Source organism: Coregonus lavaretus, assembly GCF_964263955.1.
Source record: "Coregonus lavaretus genome assembly, chromosome: 2".
NCBI lineage: Eukaryota > Metazoa > Chordata > Actinopteri > Salmoniformes > Salmonidae > Coregonus > Coregonus lavaretus.
In genome coordinates, this window is record NC_139989.1 from 48780300 (window position 1) to 48802083 (window position 21784).

At 42.4% G+C, this 21784-nt stretch overlaps 1 protein-coding gene across 1 annotated transcript; it reads right to left on the reverse strand.

The window, feature by feature from the left end:
* Positions 1–1182: 1182 nt before the first annotated feature.
* On the reverse strand, positions 1183–19235 carry ubald2 (UBA-like domain containing 2). Its single transcript, XM_084141740.1, has 3 exons — positions 18978–19235; positions 11348–11404; positions 1183–4472 (listed from the first exon to the last, which is right to left on the reverse strand). Exons 1-3 carry the CDS (start codon positions 19083–19085, stop codon positions 4116–4118), a joined length of 522 nt encoding a protein of 173 aa, XP_083997866.1. The 5' UTR covers positions 19086–19235; the 3' UTR covers positions 1183–4115.
* Positions 19236–21784: the final 2549 nt, after the last annotated feature.

Sequence of the window (21784 nt, forward strand, 5' to 3'; positions counted from 1 at the left end):
GGCCCGCTTGCACGATTCTTGCATTCTTCTTCGACCTCTCATCAACGAGCTGTTTCCGCCCCCAGGACTGCCGCTGACTGGATGTTTTTTGTTTGTCCCACCATTCTCTGTAAATTCTAGACACTGTCGTGCGTGAAAAGCCCAGGAGGCCAGCCGTTTCTGAGATACTGGAACCGGCGCTCCTAGGACCGACGATCATACCACGCTCAGTCGCTTAGGTCACTCATTTTGCCCATTCTAACGTTAATTTGAACAGTAACTGAATGCCTCGATGCCTGTCTGCCTGCTTTATATAGCAAGCCACGGCCACCTGACTCGTGAATGAGTACCTAATAAACTGGCCACTGAGGCTAAGTGATCCCTTTTATAGCATTTGGATGTATTCAGGAGTCAAGTGTAGCTCAGTTGGTAGAGCATGGCGTTTGCAAAGCCAGGGTTGTGGGTTCGATTCCCACGGGGGGCCAGTATGCAAATGTATGCACTCACTAACTGTAAGTCGCTCTGGATAAGAGCGTCTGCTAAATGACTAAAATGTAAAATGTAAATGTAAAGATGCTACTGAAAAGTATTTCAGGAGAGTATTTAAGACAGGCAGTTAATCTGAATGTAAGATTTCCATTGGTAGATGTATCTTTGTTTTCAAGGATAAATGGGCCTTCATGGAATATGTGATGTCATATATGATGTCCACATAACTGTTATGTGAACATATTTTGACTCCTCATTGACTGTCTGCAATGAATGTTACTTGTGGTACCTAAATATATCTGTACTGTTTTACACGACTCCACCATCACATGCATGTAATTCGACTGAAGGCACATTTTGTGAGCCACGCTGTTATGACACACGTCAGTTTCACACACTTAACACATTAACTGGGCTGGAATGCACAGTTCTAACCACATCCTTCCTCAATGAACTGCAACACTGTGTGTTTATTGTCTCTCTTATATAGGCCTACTTGTTCCTTTGTGCTATAGAGACACTACTTATAGGGATATATAGATTACTATAGTATTATGCAATGTCATCATTACTGAGGGGGTTCCCTTACAGAAAATATCTCAACGAGCAAAGTTACTACTGTGATGTGTTCTAATTTGTCTGTTGCCTTAGCAACCATATTTCATAAAAACGCAAAAATAATTATTAGCAAAAAAAAGACCCCAGAACAACTCCAACAGTTAGCAGATCATACCTTATTTTATTAAACATATAAATATACATTTCAACAGGGGAAAGAAACACAAAGTACAGGAGAGAAATATCTTTATAAAAGAGCCGGATTAGAGAGCTGTAAATGAGGGTCCATGAGAAGTTATGTGTTACTGAAGTGCGCTGCCAATTGGTTGGTGTTTGACTTGTTTTAGGATTTCCATCACGCATTCTGCACATCTTGTATGGGTGAACATGAGGTTAGAACATTTCATAACACCCAGTTTGTACAGATATCATGGGGGACCAATCTGTCGTTGGCCGAGACTTATGAGAGCCTTATAAAAAGATGTTGATAAATTCCAAAGCTGTAGCAGGAGAATGGAGTCCGGGTCACATCACCACAAGAACCATACTCACCCAAGACTACTGGGTCTGGGTGTGTTAGTTACCACAACAGTACTGAGGAGGAGGAGCCAGTAATCCACACAGCAGGAAACACTCATTATGGGGCCAACCACTCCCACCTTGTTAAAACACAGAACTGGAAAATCATCAACCAAAATTCATGCAGTTGACAACAAAATGTACCCCCAAACTAGAACACATGAGTTAATGAATGAGGTGGTGTTATGAACACCCCAAGAGGAACCACAGTTGAGTTTCTAATATCCATCTGAAAAGATCCATGGATTTAGAACCAGAACAGACTACATGGCAGCACAGTGGAGCAGTGTCCCTTCTGTCTGGTAACATTGACAAGGGTCCATATTGGCCAGGTGGCATCTGTCCAATGTTACATGACTGTCCATGTTGTACATTATACAATCATCCCCACAAGGTAACAGCTTGACAAATGTGACTTTACATATATTCAACCAGAGGGGAAAAATAACATGTGAATATGATTGTGATTGTCTGAGTGAAGACGTGGCAGGCATAATATAAAACATCATTTAGTGAGGGCATGAATGAATGTGACATTATTTCAGATAAAGTACCCTCTGTATACAACTGCAACCTGCTCAGACCTCCCTTTTACATTTACATTTACGTCTTTATTGTGATAATTATAATATGAGAACGATTGTGAAAATGGCTACCTTTCCATCTGTCATCATTGATAGATTTGCAAATGTTCTGACATGGGCTATTGTATGAAGAGCTCACCTATAAGTAATACTCTGGGTTATGAGGCATCAAGGTCATTGTTCATCATTACACTGACTCTCATAATATGTAAACATTGCCTGAACAATCATTTAGTAAATATTTGCAACCCGTACTAAATTCATAATTCTATAGTTGACACTCATTTCATCATCAGTCAATCAAGTAATTGCACTATTCTAACAGAGGGAATTTCACACGTTTTGAGCACTAGGAGAAATTCTGCTAATCTGACCCATTGAACACGACTGTTTCTGTAGGGAATACATAAGGCCTCTCCTCTCCCATTAAACCAGAGGTAGGAGAAGTTGATCTTCTGCTAGAGGTTGTGTAGAAAAATCACTGTGGGCCTCTACCCCCCCCCCATAGAAACCTGAAGAAATAGCCTACTGGTGGCTCACACACATCTATGTTTGTCAAAACATTTGCAAACCAGATTAACTTGAGTGTTGACAGCATAACTGAGATCTCAATCTCGTCCCCAGCCAGGTTATGGAGTTTGACGTTTTTGCACTTTGTTTCTGCTGAGCCTTTATTTACAATGGAGTTCAGAAGATGTTTCCATAATTGCCACTGAAAACCAGTTTGCATGATCAAACAAAATAAAGTTGATTCACGCCTCCTTGTTAAAATGGGGTGGATGTGGAAAGTTGCAACACCAAAAAAAAAGATTCTTGCAGAGCCTCCAAGCAATACCTTTTAGACATCAAACCTGACATTATTTATCCCTGGAAACAACGTCAATTTCCTTTGACATCCACAGGTAGAAAATGTTCCCAAAAACAACGATATAAATGCATCAGCCTTTTAACTGGCTTCAATCTTCCTCAAATTATTGCAGACTTTGCTGTATCTCAACACAAACTGAATTACAGTATTAACGTGTCTTTACATGTCTCCTTAAAACACCTCTGACATGAAGGTCAGTCTTCAGACACACTTTAACCCCCAAACCTTAGAGTCCACACATACTGAAGAGCCCACTTCTCAGACACAAGAGCAAGTAGTGGAGCCACTGAGTCAAGTTTCACTAAGCTACATAGTACTTACAAAATAGACATTTTAAAAAGGGATACATGGCTACATGAAACTTGACAAAATGGCTACAGTGTTTGTCCATGATCTGTACTATACAGATCCCCATACCATAAACAATATTGAAAAAAAAAAAAATTCAGGACCATGAGGTCAGCCAAGAACAAAAAACCGTAAACCATCATATGTGTTGCAGTCCCATTTTGTTTTTGTCTGCTGATTATTGCGAAATCTGGTCACATCGCTGGAGCGTTATTGAACCCCAAGGGAGAGAAGAGTTTCTAAAAACAGCCAATGACCAAGCACTTTAGCAGATCACATGGCTCCTATCCTAAGTAAGTGCTCTGCTGGGTCCAGGGCTTGACTTGCACTGATGAAGAAAACTGTATTTCCCAGAGTCGTTTTGGGGGGGGGTTCAGAGTCCACCCCCTTCGTTATTCCACTTCCTCATATTGTTATTAGTGGTTCTCCCCCGGTTCTTCCCAGGCTTTGATGAGTTACGATGAAGAGAGAGAGAGAGCAAATGGACGTCCTCCAAAGGAGACATTGTTCATCGTCATTTTAGAAAAACAGAAAGGAAGGAAAAACAACAGTACCGTGTCTTTTCCCCTTGGCCCTCAAGACCCTTTAATCCTGACACACCACCTCTTTACCTACCCAAACCCCCTAGTAGATTCATTAGGCTACACATAGCCCCACCCTATCCTCCCTCCCCAGCCCCGCTCCCTCCCTCCCAAACCCTGGGTAGAGTCTCATCTCTGGCCATGCAGGGCCGATACAACAGGGGTCTGCTGGGCACTGCCGGGCTGGGACACAGGGGGCCACATGGGGGTCTGGTGCATGTGGTGGTGGTGGTGCTGGTAGTGGTGCATGTGGTGGCCTGTGGGCGAGGAGGGGGGCAGCCAGACGGGCTGGTGGTTGGGGGGTGATGAGGCCCAGAAGGATCCGAAGCCAGCTGTGGAGGAGGGGGGGGAGCAGGCCATGGACACCTGGGTGGGACCTCCGCCTCCGGAGCTCCCCGAGCAGTCTGACGCCCTCAGCTTGGAGAACATGGTAATGGTGTCGGGGAAGTTAGGTGGTGTGGCTGGGGTGTTCCTTGGAGTGCACATCTGGAAAACAGAAGACGATGACTGACTTACATTGAGTTGAATGCAAACACTTCATTAAACACATTCAGTCCCAATTATGAATTTGGTCCCTATGGGGTGCTTCCATTGCTGCTGCCTGCTGTGAACTGTATGTACCAATAGAAGGCATGATTGGTGAGTTCATAAACCACATAGCCTAGACTAGTTAGTTACTGTTGTGGGAGGCAGTTCACTTGTAGCCTTGGGCATTGTCTGCAGTACAACTGCTGATAATTACAGTACAGCAGCCACCTACATCCATTCACTGTGTTAAACATGGCAGCTACACACACAGTGCAGTTACACAAAATGTCAGATGTCCCCACGGAGGCCATCAATTACTTTATAATATGTAATTTAGACTGAGTGTGGTGTGGTGCCTCCGGATAGAAACACCCCCACCACCAACAGGGATCAGGTAGCAGGCTAGCAGCCATAAAAGGAGAGAGGACCTCTTAGCATTGCAGCAAGTCAGGGTGAGGGCTGTTTTATTTATAACACACAGCCATGGCCCCGCTGACATGAGGGTCACACACACACACTAAATGTGCCTTTAATAGTATGAAAGAGGTGTCTAAAGTTGAAAAGGTAAATTGATTAGGTCATCAAACCAGATTAGACCCAGGGGCAGGCATGTTCATAGCTAGCTAAGATACTACACACTTTGAAAGTGGAGGGAGCAGACAGTACTGTAGTATACAGTATAGTATTGAGTGTATTGTGAGGGAGTGAGGCACAGTCTCAGTGTTGATGTGAGGTGACAGGTCTGTCAGAGTGAGCAGCAGCTGCTCCAGTTAGGAGAACTGCAAGACCCATGATGGTGGTCCCTACAGGGGGTTTCCTGTTTTTCTTTGGAGAGACGTGACTGAGTACTGCTTTAAGCTGTGAATTATTCAACTTGTTTGTTATGGAAATCCATAGTAAAGGAGATATTCAAATATGACTTATCTAGTCAAGTAATAAAATGTAGCTATAAAGCAATAAAGTCGACTGAGAAGCACTGGTCTACAGTTGCTTAGACTGTCCAGGTGCAGCTGGCTTGCTAACTATAAGGCTTGGTCCCAGTGAAGCAGTGAGTAGGTAGACAGAACAAAAAAATGGCGACCGTATGCTGGGCTGTGTTTAGCTACAGTGCTGTGCTGTGCTGGGAGGGTGGGGCAAGGGCCTAGTCTAGCAGGTTTCGGCTGAGAGGGAGGGCAGGTCTGGACTGGACCCCATCTGCCGCCCATATGACCCCCACTGTTACACAATACACATACACACATTCACAAGGGAGTTTGAACACTACATACTATCAAGTTACAACTGTTGCGATATCATCCTTAATGTTTACAATAGTGGTACAGCTACAGGAGTAGTAGTAGTGGTAGTGGTAGTAGTAGCGGTAGTAGTGGTGATAATAGTAGTAGTAGTAGTAGTAGTAGTAGTAGTAATAATAGTAGTAGTAGTAGTAGTAGTAATAATAGTAGTGGTAGTAGTAGTAGTGATGGTGATAATTGTAGTGGTAGTAGTAGTAGTAGTGATAGTAGTAGTAGTAGTAGTGGTGATAATAGTAGTAGTAGTAGTAGTAGTAGTAGTAATAGTAGTGGTAGTAGTAGTAGTAGTGATGGTGATAATAGTAGTGGTAGTAGTGGTGGTGATAATAATAGTAGTGGTAGAAGTGGTGGTGGTGCTAGTAGTAGTAGTGGTAATAATAGTAGTGGTGGTGGTAGTGGTAGTAGTGGTGGTTGTGGTAGTAGTAGTAGTAGTAGTAGTAGTAGTAGTAGTAGTGACAATAGTAGTGGTAGTGGTGGTGGTAGTAGTTTGACTAGTTTACAGGAAGGTCCTCGTAAAGGAGTAATTCATTATATTTGGTCAGGCTCTGGGCTCAAACCAGAACTTCTCCTACAGTATTTATAGTCTTGTTTTGTCATCAGAAGGCACAGGGTAGAGCTTGTACAGCCACACAGCAACACACTCCATGTACCTCACAAACAGTCACATCCCTCATGGGCTCACACACCAGAGAGGAAACAGGTGAGATGACATACAATGTATTCGGAAAGTATTCAGACCCGATCCCATTTTGCACGTTGTTACGTTACAGCCTTATTCTAAAATGGATTAAATAAATAAAAATCCTCATCAATCTACACACAATACCCCATAATGACAAAGTAAAAACAGGTTTTTATTTAATAAACTGAAAAACCACATTTACATAAGTATTCAGACCTTTTACTCAGTAAGTGAGTGTGGAAGAGGTGAACAAATTATTGTTGTCTATTAACAATGACAAGCCACCGGGGTCTGACAACTTGGATGGAAAATTGTTGAGGATAATAGCGGACGATATTGCCACTCCTATTTGCCATATTTTCAATTTAAGCCTACTAGAATGTGTGTGCCCCCAGGCTTGGAGGGAAGCAAAAGTCATTCCGCTACCTAAGAATAGTAAAGCCCCCTTTACTGGCTCAAACAGCCGACCAATTAGCCTGTTACCAACCCTTAGTAAACGATTGGAAAAAATGGTATTGACCAGATACAATGCTATTTTACTGTAAGCAAATTGACAACAAACTTTCAGCATGCTTAAAGAGAAGGACATTCAACAAGCACAGCACTTACACAAATGACTGATGACTGGCTGAGAGAAATTGATGATAAAAAGATTGTGGGGGCTGTTTTGTTAGACTTCAGTGCGGCTTTTGACATTATCGATCATAGTCTGCTGCTGGAAAAACGTATGTGTTATGGCTTTACACCCCCTGCTATAATGTGGATAAAGAGTTACTTGTCTAACAGAACACAGAGGGTGTTCTTTAATGGAAGCCTCTCAAACATAATCCTGGTAGAATTAGGAATTCCCCAGGGCAGCTGTCTAGGCCGCTTGCTTTTTTCCATTTTTACTAACGACATGCCACTGGCTTTGAGTAAAGCCAGTGTGTCTATGTATGCGGATGACTCAACACTATACACGTCAGCTACTACAGCAACTGAAATTACTGCAACACTTAACAAAGAGTTGCAGTTAGTTTCAGAATGGGTGGCAAGGAATAAGTTAGTCCCGAATATTTCCAAAACTAAAAGCATTGTATTTGGGTTAAATCATTCACTAAACCCTAAACCTCAACTACATCTCGTAATGAATAATGTGGAAATTGAGCAAGTTGAGGTGACTAAATTGCTTGGAGTAACCCTGGATTGTAGACTGTCATGGTCAAAGCATATTGATACAACAGTAGCTAAGATGGGGAGAAGTACGTCCATAATTAAGCGCTGCTCTGCCTTCTTAACAACACTATGAACAAGGCAGGTCCTACAGGCCCTAGTTTTGTTGCACCTAGACTACTGTTCAGTAGTGTGGTCAGGTGCCACAAAGAGGGACTTGGGAAAATTGCAGTTGGCTCAGAACAGGGCAGCACGGCTGGCACTTAAATGTACACGGAGAGCTAACATTAATGACATGCATGTCAGTCTCTCCTGGCTCAGAGTGGAAGAGAGATTGACTTCATCACTGCTTGTTTTTGTAAGAGGTGTCTGTTTGGAATACTGGCACACAGCTCGGACACCCATGCATACCCCACAAGACATGCCACCAGAGGTCTCTTCACAGTCCCCAAGTCCAGAACAGACTATGGGAGGCACATAGTACTACATAGAGCCATGGCTACATGGAACTCTATTCCACATCAGGTAACTGATGCAAGCAGTAGAATCAGATTTTTTAAAACAGGTAAAAATACACCTTATAGAACAGCGGGGACTGTGAAGCAACACAAACATAAACACATGGATGCAAACACAAGATAACATACGCACTATACACACATGTACACATGGATTTTGTGTTATAGATATGTGGTAGTAGAGTAGAGGCCTGAGGAAATACACTTAATATGTTGTGAAATCTGTTTTTAATGTATTGTAATGTTTTTCAAATGTATAACTGCCTTAATTTTACTGGACCCCAGGAAGATGGGGATCAATAATAATAAAATACAAATACTTTGTTGAAGCACCTTTGGCAGCGATTACAGCCTCGAGTCTTCTTGGGTATGACGCTACAAGCTTGGCACACCTGTATTTGGGGAGTTTCTCCTATTCTTCTCTGCAGATCCTCTCAAGCTCTGTCAGGTAGTATGGGTTGCGTCGCTGCACAGCCATTTTCAGATCTCTCCAGAGATGTTCGATCGGGTTCAAGTTCGGGCTCTGGCTGGGCCACTCAAGGACATTCAGAGACTTGTCCCCAAGCCACTCCTGCATTGTCTTGGCTGTGTGCTTAGGGTCGTTGTCCTGTTGGAAGGTGAACCGTCCCCCCAGTCTGGAGCAGGTTTTCATCAAGGATCTCTCTGTACTTTGCTCCGTTCATCTTTTCTTCGATCCTGACTAGTCTCCCAGTCCCAACCACTGAAAAACATCCCCACAGCAGGATGCTGCCACCACCATACTTCACCATAGGGATGGTGCCAGGTTTCCTCCAGACGTGATGCTTGGCATTCAGGCCAAAGAGTTCAATCTTGGTTTCATCAGACCAGAGAATCTTGTTTCTCATGGTCTGAGAGTCTTTAGGTGTCTTTTGGCGAACTCCAAGCGGGCTGTCATGTGCCTTTTACTGAGGAGTGGCTTCCATCTGGCCACTCTACCATAAAGACCTGATTGGTGGAGTGCTGCAGAGATGGTTGTCCTTCTGGAAGGTTCTCCCATCTCCACAGAGGAACACTAGAGCTCTGTCAGAGTGACTATCGGGTTCTTGGTCACCTCCCTGACAAGGCCCTTCTCCCCCGATTGCTCAGTTTGGCCGGGCGGCCAGCTCTAGGAAGAGTCTTGGTGGTTCTACATTTTTTGGTACCCTTCCCCAGATCTGTGCCTCGACACAATCCTGTCTCGGAGCTCTACGGACAATTCCTTCAACCTTATGGCTTGGTTTTTGCTCTGACATGCACTTTCCAAATCATGTCCAATCAATTGAATTTACAAAAGCTGGACTCCAATCAACTTGTAGAAAGATCAATGGAAACAGGATGCACCTAAACTCAATTTCGAGATTCATAGCAAAGGGTCTGAATACTTATGTAAATAAGGTATTTCTAAAAACCTGTTTTCGCGTTGTCATTATGGAGTATTGTGTGAGGAAAATGTTTAATTGAATCAATTTTAGAACAAGGCTGTAACGTAACAAAATGTGGAAAACGTCAAGGGGTCTGAATACTTTCCACATGCACTGTATGCATGACACGTGTCATGCACTACTACTACCACTACCACCACCACTACAGAGTGCATTACCCTCTTTCCATACATTACTGATGTACAGAGTACACATCAGTCAGAAAAGAAACAGTCATTCAACTGGTTGTGGCTTCTCTACACCAGATTGAGTACAGATTAAATTGATATAGGAATGTCATCCTCTAGGACACCAAACTTATTATGACTTGTTTTCTCAGGTCAAGTACTAGGCCTAATTTAAAGAACCCCAGCCCCATGTTTACAACAAGCAATCCAACCCTTGATGTCAAGTGGTTGTGGAAATTTGACGTCTGTGTAGGTTTAAGGCTACGAGAGTCCTTTATATACCTTTGTTCTCAGTATATAGTCAATAGTGTTTGATTGAGGGCAGTGTTGTGTCCATTATTGTTGCTACACTGAGCGCTTTCTTCCCCACGCCCACTGTTCCCCTGTGGCTCCCCCAGGCCCCAAGGAGACTGCAGGGCAGCCTAGAGAGAGAGGGACTAACCAATACATGGAGATGGCTTGCAGCTGCTGTTAACTGCCTCTCCACAATCACTCTCTCTTTCTCTCTACCCTTTAACAGCCCTTCCTCCTCCTCTCTAGCAGATAGCTCGCTTACATCACTCCTCCTCCCAACATGCACATGCTCGCCTCACACACAAACACACTTGTACACACTCGCGCACACACATACAAACACCCTCCAGCGGTATGATGTAATGGCTGAACCGAAAATAATAACAAACCCTGGCCACACACTCTCTCTCTCTCTCTCTCTCTCGCTCTCAAGCTAGAACATGCTCCTCCCACCCGAGAGGAAGGGAAAGAATGGAGAGATAACAAAAACATTGTTCCAGCAGCAGCAGAGCAGAAGCAGACAGACAGATGTTAAGGGGATGGCTGGGTTCAGTCTGCATGCCAACACTGCATGCTCACTGCACAGCCTCCATGTGGGAAACATTGTTACATTTCCAACTCACTGCTCCGGGGCTTTAACTGGTCAGTTGAAGCAGAAATGGTGTCATGCACGGACCACATGATCACGATAGCCGTTAGGGAATAGCATTGCGTAAATTGGCTTGGGCCAAGGACAGGGGCTAGCCTTGTGCCATTGCTTTCATCGCAATGAAATTAGCTATTGGGAACTAGCTACTTTGCTGTGCCTGACATAGGGAATTGGCACAACAATGCGTATTTTCATGCAATACATGTTGAAGGAAAAGGTTTCAAAATATTGTGTAAGGTTTAAGAATTCATGATATGAAACGTGTGTTGCACTAAAAAGCATGGTGCCAGTCCATGTGGCAGTATCTCTTAAATAAGCTTACCCTAAAAGGCTTGGGCTGTGTGGAAAACCACTAAGCACCATTGAGTAGTACAGAAGGATGTAGACTATACTACTCAGAAGAGATAACTCCATTGATGCCACTCTGCCAGACGGGGCTGTACTACTATGTCCATGGCTCTAGTCCTGTCCTGTCTGCATCTGTCCCTCTGTCTGTCTGACTGAAGAGGAGGAGCAGACTGGCCTGGCCACTGACACTGCAGCCATGCTGTAAATTATCTCCCTGAACACACTGACATAATGTAATACATGCCTTAAGCCCTTTTTTCATTTTTTAGGGGGAACAAAATGCACTTACCATCTGGTGGTGGTGACTAGGGATGTTGGCCTCCTGGAAAAAGGAGCTTAAGGCGGTCTGTAGAGGGAGAGAGAGAGACAGAAAGAGGGGGAGAGAGGAAATTGTGTGTGAGAACATTGTGAGCACTTGAACTGTCGTTTGTGGTAGGGATGGGAATTTGACCTTTGACTGTTCAAGTATTGGCATGAATTTTTTCTGAATACTCGGGGAATAAAGGAAAGAAAAGCTACTTTTAGAACACAAGGCCCGCACTGGAAAATTTTTTGCACATTTATCTATGCCAACATTGCGCAACAATGCCTAATTTATCATAACCATTAAAGATAACGAATTCTAATTGCTAACTTGCCTTATATATCCACTGAGTGTACAAAACATTAAGAACACCTTTCTAATATTGAGTTGCCCCCCAAAAAGGTAGTAACCTCAGCAGTGTGGCACTTTCTTGTAGAAGCCTATAGCTGTGCAATGGCACAGCCTTGTTTTGTTAATTTAGCAGACAAGACTCTCTTATTTCCCGAGACCTTATCACAGTCAAGACACATCTATGTTGTAGTATCAATTAAGAGCTTTGGGCCAGTAACCGAAAGGTTGCTGCTTAAAATCCCAGAGCCGACTAGGTGAAAAAAATATGTCGATGTGCCCATGAGCAAGGCACTTAACCCTAATTGCTCCTGTAAATCGCTCTGGATAATAGCATCTGCTAAATGACTAAAATGTACAAATGTAATAACAGAATAAAATAGAACAGAATAGTGCGAAGTGACGCACATCTGATCATTTGAAAAGGGTTACAAACCAAAATCTTATATATATATATATATATACTGCCTGTTCTTTGGAATTTTCAAAATAGAATAACAATTCCACATTGAACATTCCACGGGGATGAATTACGGCCATGACATCTGTTTGGTGAGTAGGCCTAGGCTTAATGATTCTGATGAAAATACTCTTATTCAAATAATGTTTTTGCATATTTTCAGAGTACAACCTGTCTATGTTTACGGGGGTTATATATAGCCTAGGCTAACCAATTCTAAATGGCACTAGAAGTTCGCAAAGTGGGGGTCGTCACTAGTTACCACAGCCACAAGGCCATAAACCCTGCCTGTTTCTACAATGTATCTTCTTAAAATCTCATTTTAAACCTAACCTTTAACCCTAATAACGCAACTAACCTTAAATTAAGACCAAAAAGCACATTTTTGTTTTCATGAATTGTTACGTATAGCCAGGGACGGCCTGTTCAATAGGGCGATATGGGCGACGCACTGCCAAACGGGAAAAGGAAGGGATTTTTTTTCTAATCAATTATATCACGGCAACAGTAGTTATCAGTGTTGTAATCTGATCTGACTGCCACTAAATGTCAAATCAGGCTAAAGTCGTGCTTCAAATGGCCCCGCCCGTTTTTGGGCGATTTCAGTCAGGTTGAAAATCGCCCAGAAGTCTCTCATAGCCTGTCATGTAAAATCTATTTTTTTCAAATTTCAAAGCTTTCAATACATTCTCTATGGGTGTCTGTGGGCTTGCACTTACGCGCTTTCGTCATACGTGACGTAACCATGAACGTAACTAAGCAAATAGCGGCTAGCAGCGTCTCTTTGCGACCTGCAGTGTGGCGTTATTTTATGTTTTTAATTTGTACACTTAGTGGCGTTATTTTATGTTTTTAATTTGTACACTTAGTTTACAAACATTCTGCCAACCATGGATTTCGAGTGGTGGGTTTTGGACTGATCTTGTTGATCGTGTACATACCCGCTACGAACGGACTAAATAATGAAAACGTTGCTGGCAGCGGAATCCAATACAGCTGGGAGACTTGGCTGGATGACAGAGTCCCGGACAGAGAAGTGGAGCCGGCCGGCTTCACCCTGGTCGGAGCGGACCTAGATCTGACAGTCACAGGGAAAATCGATCCTGGTAAGAGAGCGACTCTGTACCCCCGAGCCCCGACATTGAACTGCTTTCTGTGTCACTGTGACCTTACTATCTGCCCCGTGAGTTCCCCCAATTGTTTGTTACCGTTGTGTACTGTTGATAATCACAAGTTTACTGGAGAACTGAGACCAAGTAGAGACTTTGGACAGGGTGGATATGGTATAATAAAGGCAGTTTATTCAGAGGTAAAGATATCTGGAATCGCGTGCACGGACTCGTTCGTCAAACTCTTAGGGAGCTATCTGAAGAGAGCCCCGAAAACATTGTGTGCTGACATTTTATACAATAAATGATGTAGGTTGAATCTAGTAGTTCTGATCTTCTGATTGGTCCTGATGAGTTGGGCGAGGTCCCCTCCACTGTTGCATTGGCTCTGAGTCGGGTTCTCTGTCTTCAAATGTTCAGCCTAAAGAGAGGGGATTTTTGTGTGTGTGTGTGTGTGTGTTTAACAGTGATGATGTGTGTGTGTGTGTGTGTGTTTAACAGTGATGATGTGTGTGTGTGTGTGTGTTATCAGTGATGATGTGTGTGTGTGTGTGTGTGTGTGTCCTCAGAGCAAGAACTCGTGAGTTGGAAGAACTGAGAGACCTATGGCGTGGGTGTTGTCCTTGGCCACCTGCTGACAAGGCTGACAAGATAGGACTCTTTTGTCCATTGTTATAGGATAGGAACAGCATTGATTGAAAACAAACGCCCAACACAAAATGGGTCATGCACAAGATTTTAGTCAGACCAAGCTATAACATTATATATTTACTACGACAGTACATTCAACCAAAAGCTAATATAACAAAGGCATCAGAGATTATTTATAATCTGTCACAGAAACTGGAATCCATCTCCCCAGATCAGTCAATAAATGCTTCTGGTATTGACTTATATGCTGCCCCTGTCTTCATGTTGTTGCTGGACATATCTTTTTTAAAATGTGTGTAGGTCACCTAAATCATCAGAAAAATTGCCCCTCCTGAGAATTTTTTCAGGAGCCGCCACTGCGTATAGCCAATTTAGACTTTGTGGTAACTAGTGACAACCGCAAAGTAGCATAAACGGAAAATGACGCAATTATTCCAAAATTGCAACTAATTGTTGGAAGACATATTTCCCTAATTCAGTCAACCAGTCCATTTAGAATTTGTGATAAAACTGACGTCATTTGGAAAGGGAATGTAGCTTGTGTATCCCATCAGTTAGGTCCGTTTTTATAGGCATTTATTTATGTAGGCCTAACAGGAGCTTGTGTGTGCACTCAGCACACGTGTGTAGAGGGAGCGGTCGGAACCCAATTGAGTGAGTGAAACAAGGAGGGTAAAGGGAATTTAGGGAGCAGAAATGTATGATGCTTGGCTTGGTTTCTTTTTTGTTGTGTTCCGCAAATGCACATGTACAAATTGAACATTAGTCAAAGCAAAATAACATTGTCTCCAATAAAAATGTTTGACCAAATAGTTTTACAGCATAAAACAACAAATCATGTCTGGTTAAAGATCGAGTTGACGTCCGTTCGAGTACTCACGTCCATACCTAGTTTGCGGACCACAAAACAGTAGTAACACATTTCACCTTCCTATCCGCTCACACTGGAGAGCATGAACCCCCATCCCCCTCTGCTAGCATCAGCCTGTAGGTCAGTTGGTACGAGTAGATCACATGACTCTGGGGTTAAAACTATTATCCTCCACTGTCTAAAACAGGGTTTGTAAACCACGCGGAGAGAGAGGCAGCGGCAGACAGGCTAACTGATCAGTGAGAATGTACACGCTACACAGGCTTGTTTAAAACCATAATTTGCATGGAAAAGAAGATAACTAGTAGCCTAGTACTTTACTTAAAACGAGTGTTTACAACTCAGTGACATGTAAACCGTTTAGGCTATATAAACTACTGTGAATAGGGTATGTGCTATATTCTCAGGGACAATTCACATAGGCCACAACAAAGCCTTCCTTGTGACAGCCTTGCTCTGACGGGCTATGAGGAAACACTCAATGTAAACAAGTAGGCCTACTTTCAGTTGCTGCCCTTGAACACAAACAAGGAAGTCCATAGGCAACTTCCATTGTATTCACAACAGAATGAAACAAAGGCCAGCCTGGTAAGGACACCATGGTCCGGAAACAAAAATACAAAACTGATACCAAAACATATCCTTAGTAGTTTATCAGATTTTATTGCAAGATACCTGTTTTATGATTCAAGTAGTCTGACTGGCCCATGATTCATGTTCTTTTTAAGAGGTGGAAAATTGACAAATGCTGTGTCCTTCCTTGGTATACAAATCGCCTCTAATATGAATGTGTCTTAGTAACCGGATTAAAAGAACTGCCTGCAGCCTACTACTAGAATGACAGCATGTCTAGCTAAACCTTAGTCCCTTGCCTAGCCTCCATTTCCCTTCACTAGAGTCTCTCTTTGCGAACACTTCAATGAATGTGTGGTTTCCCCTCCCGGCTAAAGCCGTCCCCTCCCCCCACACACCAAGCTCTGTGGTTGTTTGACAACAGCAGCAGCAGTGCAGGAATGTCTGCTGCTCAACGTGACACACATATCAACATGAATGTGCTGCACTGCCATTGTCTACCAGGCTACTGGGATCACACTGTTCTTTGTCTATTTATGTTTTTTTAAAGTGTGTTTCTGTGTACATCCAAGACCATCAACAACGGTGCCGTTTCAGACACAGATAATGTAGGTTACAAACACACAGTGCAACACCATATCTAAGAGCATCGGCATAAAGGTTTCAGTACTACTCATGGGCTTTAAGTGAGAGCATCCATTACCTTACGTAGCAGTGAACCTACCAATGGAGCAGAGAAGAGACATGACAGTGTTGCTTATGTAACGTGACTGATAGAAAAACACTGCAATGAAGCCCAGCACTAGGCCTATATAAAAGCAGAAGAATTGAACAGGCTTCTAAATGAGGGCGCAGCAAACAATAACAAAAACATACCTAAAAAAACAGCCTGAAATAGAAATAGGCTAAATAAAAATAGGTGAACACTGCTGTGAGACGGACATTATACTGACATCATAGAAAGATGCCTAGCCACAAAGGCATTCAATTTACTAATACATTTTGAGATTGTATATACTGTATGTGTATGTGTATATAGTGTCTCTATATACAATATGTATGTATAATACAATATGTATACACAATATATACACTGAGTGCACAAAACATTAGGAACGCCTTCCTAATATTGAGTTGCACCCCCTTTGCCCTCAGAACAGCTTCAATTTGTCGGGGCATGGACTCTACAAGGTGTCGAAAGCATTCCACAAGGATGCTGGCCCATGTTGACTCCAATGCTTCCCACAGTTGTGTCAAGTTGGCTGGATGTCCTTTGGGTGGTGGACCAATCTTGATACACACAGGAAACTGTTGAGTGTGAAAACCCCAGCAGCGTTGCAGTTCTTCACACTCAAACTGGTGCGCCTGGTACCTACTACCATAACCCGTTCAAAGGCACTTACATATTTTGTCTTGCCCATTCACCCTCTGAAAGGCACACATACACAATCAATGTCTCAAGGCTTAAAAATCATTATTTAACCTGTCTCCTCCCCTTCATCTACACCGATTGAAGTGGATTTAACAAGTTACATTAATAAGGGATCATAGCTTTCACCAGGTCAGTCTGTCATGGAAAGAGCAGGTGTTCCTAATGTTTTGTACACTCAGTGTATACAATACAATATACATACATATTTTGTGAGATGCATTATTACACGTGCCACATTCCTAACCATTCCTATTCCTCTAATCGTCAACAACTGTTTTCACCTCTGCTCCTGTTCAGATGACAATAATGAGAAGCCTTGAGTCTGACAGTCTCTGACCCTCCACTCCTTAGCCAACAGCACCTGGGGGAGCTCAGCCCAGCCATAGACAACTAGCCTTTTGACCTTGAGCCGGACAGGTTGCCCAGAGGAGGCTAGGTGGTCTCTGCAATGATCAACAATCAAGCTGCAGGCTGACTCTCGGGAGGAGCTGAGCAGCCTCCTCAGCCACTTCAAACCACCTGGCCCAGCCACTTCTGCTGGCCCGTACGCACTAACAAAAGCTTGGTCATTAGACAGAGAGGAGGTGTGTTTGGGAAACCAGCTGGAAGCAGAGGCCTGATGCCTCAGATCTTCTCAGCATCTCTCTGTTGTCCATACTTAGGGCCCTGTTGAATATTTCAAACCAGTGGCCAGCTGAGCTCTTCAAACAGGAGTGGATATAGCCTACACGGCTTTGCATACTTTTCATTATACATTACTCTAGGGTGTGCTTCAACATAGACTGGATTTTTCTTTCATATCATGTAGTGAATTATTGATTTTTTAAAAAGTATGTTACTATTATATGTTCATTCAAATGACAATTCCACCTTGCTGCTCTGGGTGAAGCCATGATTGAAAAGGGTCAAGCTGTGTGTCAGCTTAGAATAAATGCCTGTTCAAACAGTGTGCATCTCTGAGCCAGGATTAGGAGTTCTGGATATGAACAACGAAGGATAATGCACCGCAATCTGCCTAAAGATAGATATCCCCTATGAACACTCCTGGACAAGAGTACAGTCAATCCAGGAGGTCCGCTGTGTCCCTTTTCCCTAACCTTGTAATTATAAACACAATGTTCTTTAAAATGTGTGTTTGTGAGTGTGTTTCTTGGTGCACTACTCTTATGCAGCCAGATATGGAAAGTTATAACTAGTAGAAGCTTGTTCCAAAATTGTGAGTGTGTATTGACTGGTCATAAATCTTACCAGTTGTGACTGAGGAATGAATTGCTGTGTGTGCTAGCTATGTAACATACATGTTATTACACTAAATAGCCTACACATTTTCAGTGCAGTGAGAATCTTCAAAAAACAAAGGCAACGTTTGAGACATCTTTTACTTACTACAACAATGGGGTCTGGACCGGAAGTGCCTCTGCCTTCGCGTGTTTGGTCGTGTCAAGTCAAAAATGTAAACAAAGTTAACGTTATGGTTTCAAAAACTTCAACCAGGTATTTTATTTCTGGACACTCAACTATTCAGAGATAATTGAGGGAACTGTTGATGATCACAAGTTTACTACGACAGAACTCGCTCTAACGTTACATTATCTAGCAAATTCGCTCTCTGGATAGCTAGTTAGCTACCAAAAGCCGGTTGCACTATTATTGTAGCGAGCTAAATTAGACGTTCGAAATTGCTGATGTTCATATGGCATTGAAAGAAATCGGATCACACTACTATCAACTGCAACCATGGCTAGTTAGATAATAAAAAGTAATATTGAATAGAATCAAAATGAAAAACCTAACATAAAATAACCAATGTAACCAATACAGCTGTCAAAACAATAACGTTAGCAGCAACAATTTCCCAGCTAGTTAACGTTAACTAGTGGTGAAACAGTCAAAACGAAAAATCAATGACAATGGATTACTCAACAGAAATTCGATGGCAAACACCGCATTTCCTAACGTTAGACCAGGTCTTCCGGATTATCCAGGGTAAAAGCATGGTCGTATGACTGGGTTTAGTTACATGGTTTTAAAGAAAAATCGCCATTCACTAATTTTGGAGAACTTCTCTTTCTTTGCCTTTGTTAGCTAGCTAAAGTAGCTGGTTAGCTGCATCGTCATGAAACCAACACACAAACGAGAGCGCACACAAATAAACATAACACATCGCATACCTCGAATTGCCAGTGAGCCGCTTGAAGAAGCTGCTTCGCTTGATCAGCAGCACAACCAGCAGTCAAAACAAACTGGTTGATCATCACTTGATGCCTGAGTTCGTCCATATTCACCTACTTCACCGCTTTTCACCCCACCTCAGTTATTTTATTGTTGAAACCTGGGAAAACAAAGCCTCGTATTTTCTTTCAAAATTTCGAAATCAATCGCTCAAACCGGACCCTCCTTCCCACACTCTACCCTCGCCTTCCAGTAACAACAAATAAGTCCATGTCATCACCAACAACAAAGCCAAGCACAACAGCTGATTGGATAACTAAATCAGCAAGATTGTACGGGCTGGTACCCAATTGGCTATCACGCGAGCCAGCAAGCCGTTGGAGTGACGTAATTGCAGGGTACACATCTTCATGGATTGGATACCAGTGGATGAGTAAATCACACCTATTGGCTTATTTCTATAAGAAGGTATATGAGGTTCGTTCAACAATTGGTCAATTTAGGGATAACGTATTGAAAAGGTCCAGGATTGGTATTTCTATTGTAAATATTTACAGCAACGTTATGATGATTGTATTTGTGCCAGACCAAACAGTCAGAGACATATTGTACTGGTTACAATATAGGCATGTTTCAAATTCTGTACATTTGATCACAATAACAGTAGTCGATAATATAATAGCTTATGAACGGTGAGCATAGCCTACTATTAATACTTTCTTTTTCCAAACAAAATAAATCGATAATGATAAATGTGCTGTGCTGCCGGTGAGTCTCTGAATAGCTGATACTAAACAAAAGATGGCTTTTATGAGACAGCATATACAGAAGAAACGTGTATTAATCTCTGACTGCGTTGGTGCCCAAACACGTTCTGTGTGTTATTTTCTGTGATTATCTCTGAGTACTATGCACCTGGCAGTGGGATGTCAAGCTCCCTCGCTGCAAGACTGAATAATTCAGCTGAGGTGTAGGTATACAGTATATTATAGGTGAAAGCGTGACAGAGAAGGCTATCTATTATGTATTATAGGTGGGTGTTACCTGGATAATGTGAATGTGATGGTGTCTATTAAGAATGGATTGAAGACTACACCCACAACTCTTCAAACAGTCAATTATGACAATATGTTCATTTATAGTGTTCAAAATCTATCATCTGAAATCGGTTGTAAATAGGGGTCCCCAAAGGTTCCCAGTGGATCTCAAACCCCACCTTTCCTCTATTATTTCTGTCTTTTTTTCCTGCATAGTAACATAGTACTCCATAGTTTGCTTTAATCGGTTGTCTGTATATTTTGAATAGGCTCACAAATGACATGCATTTTGGCCCATTTATTTTGAGACTGATGAGTAGATTCACTCTACTAATTCTTGGAGATGTTTTCATTCCAAATAATAACATTTGGAATGAGGCTTCGGAAACGTGGATAGATAGCTCTGGGAATAGTGACCTCATGTTCCAGAATCGTCTATGATTTAGTTTCAGCACTATTGAACTATTCAAGGAAATAATTTATGAGATTTTTGTTGATCAGTTATGAGCATCTGTTGGGTGTTTCTCATGAGGAATTTCAACAAATGACTTATTCTGTTCATTCTGCACCACACTGAGAGGGGGTTATTTTAATAGGCAATTTACTTCAGCAAATAAATCATTACACTAGAAGGTCATGGGACTTTTTTTGTTAAAACTTGAAACAAACATACAGAAGATAAGGACATAAGGACAATGCTGCCATTTTGACATTACACAACCAGAAAGTGACAGTCACTTTGTTGTTTCATTTTCATTGAAACAATGTCATACACTGTTTTTTTTATTTATTTTTATTTCACCTTTATTTAACCAGGTAAACCAGTTGAGAACAAGTTCTCATTTACAACTGCGACCTGGCCAAGATAAAGCAAAGCAGTGCGATAAAAACAACAACACAGAGTTACATATGGGGTAAAACAAAACAAAGTAAAAAATACAACAGAAATACATATAATATACAGTGTGTGCAAATTTAGCAAGTTATGGAGGTAAGGCAATAAAATAGGCTATAGTGCAAAATAATTACAATTAGTATTAACACTGGAATGATAGATGTGCAAGATATGATGTGCAAATAGAGATACTGGGGTACAAATGAGCAAAATAAATAACAATATAGGGATGAGGTAGTTGGGCGGGCTAATTTCAGATGGGCTGTGTACAGGTGCAGTGATCGGTAAGGTGCTCTGACAACTGATGCTTAAAGTTAGTGAGGGAGATAAGTGTCTCCAGCTTCAGAGATTTTTGCAATTTGTTCCAGTCATTGGCAGCAGAGAACTGGAAGGAATTGCGGCCAAAGGAGGTGTTGGCTTTGGGGATGACCAGTGAGATATACCCGCTGGAGCGCAGACTACGGGTGGGTGTTGCTATGGTGACCAATGAGCTAAGATAAGGCGGGGATTTGCCTAGCAGTGATTTATAGATGGCCTGGAGCCAGTGGGTTTGGCGACGAATATGTAGTGAGGACCAGCCAACAAGAGCGTACAGGTCACAGTGGTGGGTATTATATGGGGCTTTGGAGACAAAACGGATGGCACTGTGATAGACTACATCCAATTTGCTGAGTAGAGTGTTGGAGGCTATTTTGTAAATGACATCGCCGAAGTCAAGGATCGGTAGGATAGTCAGTTTTACGAGGGCATGTTTGGCAGCATGAGTGAAGGAGGCTTTGTTGCGAAATAGGAAACCGATTCTAGATTTAACTTTGGATTGGAGATTCTTAATGTGAGTCTGGAAGGAGAGTTTACAGTCTAACCAGACACCTAG

Excerpts from the sequence above, each read along its gene's own strand:
- ubald2 (XM_084141740.1), bottom strand. The coding sequence starts at position 19,085 with ATGGACGAACTCAGGCATCAAGTGATGATCAACCAGTTTGTTTTGACT. Across the intron at positions 11,405-18,977 it reads CGGCTCACTGGCAATTCGAG|ACCGCCTTAAGCTCCTTTTT; the intron begins GTATGCGATGTG and ends CTCCCTCTACAG. Across the intron at positions 4,473-11,347 it reads CTAGTCACCACCACCAGATG|ATGTGCACTCCAAGGAACAC; the intron begins GTAAGTGCATTT and ends TCTGTTTTCCAG.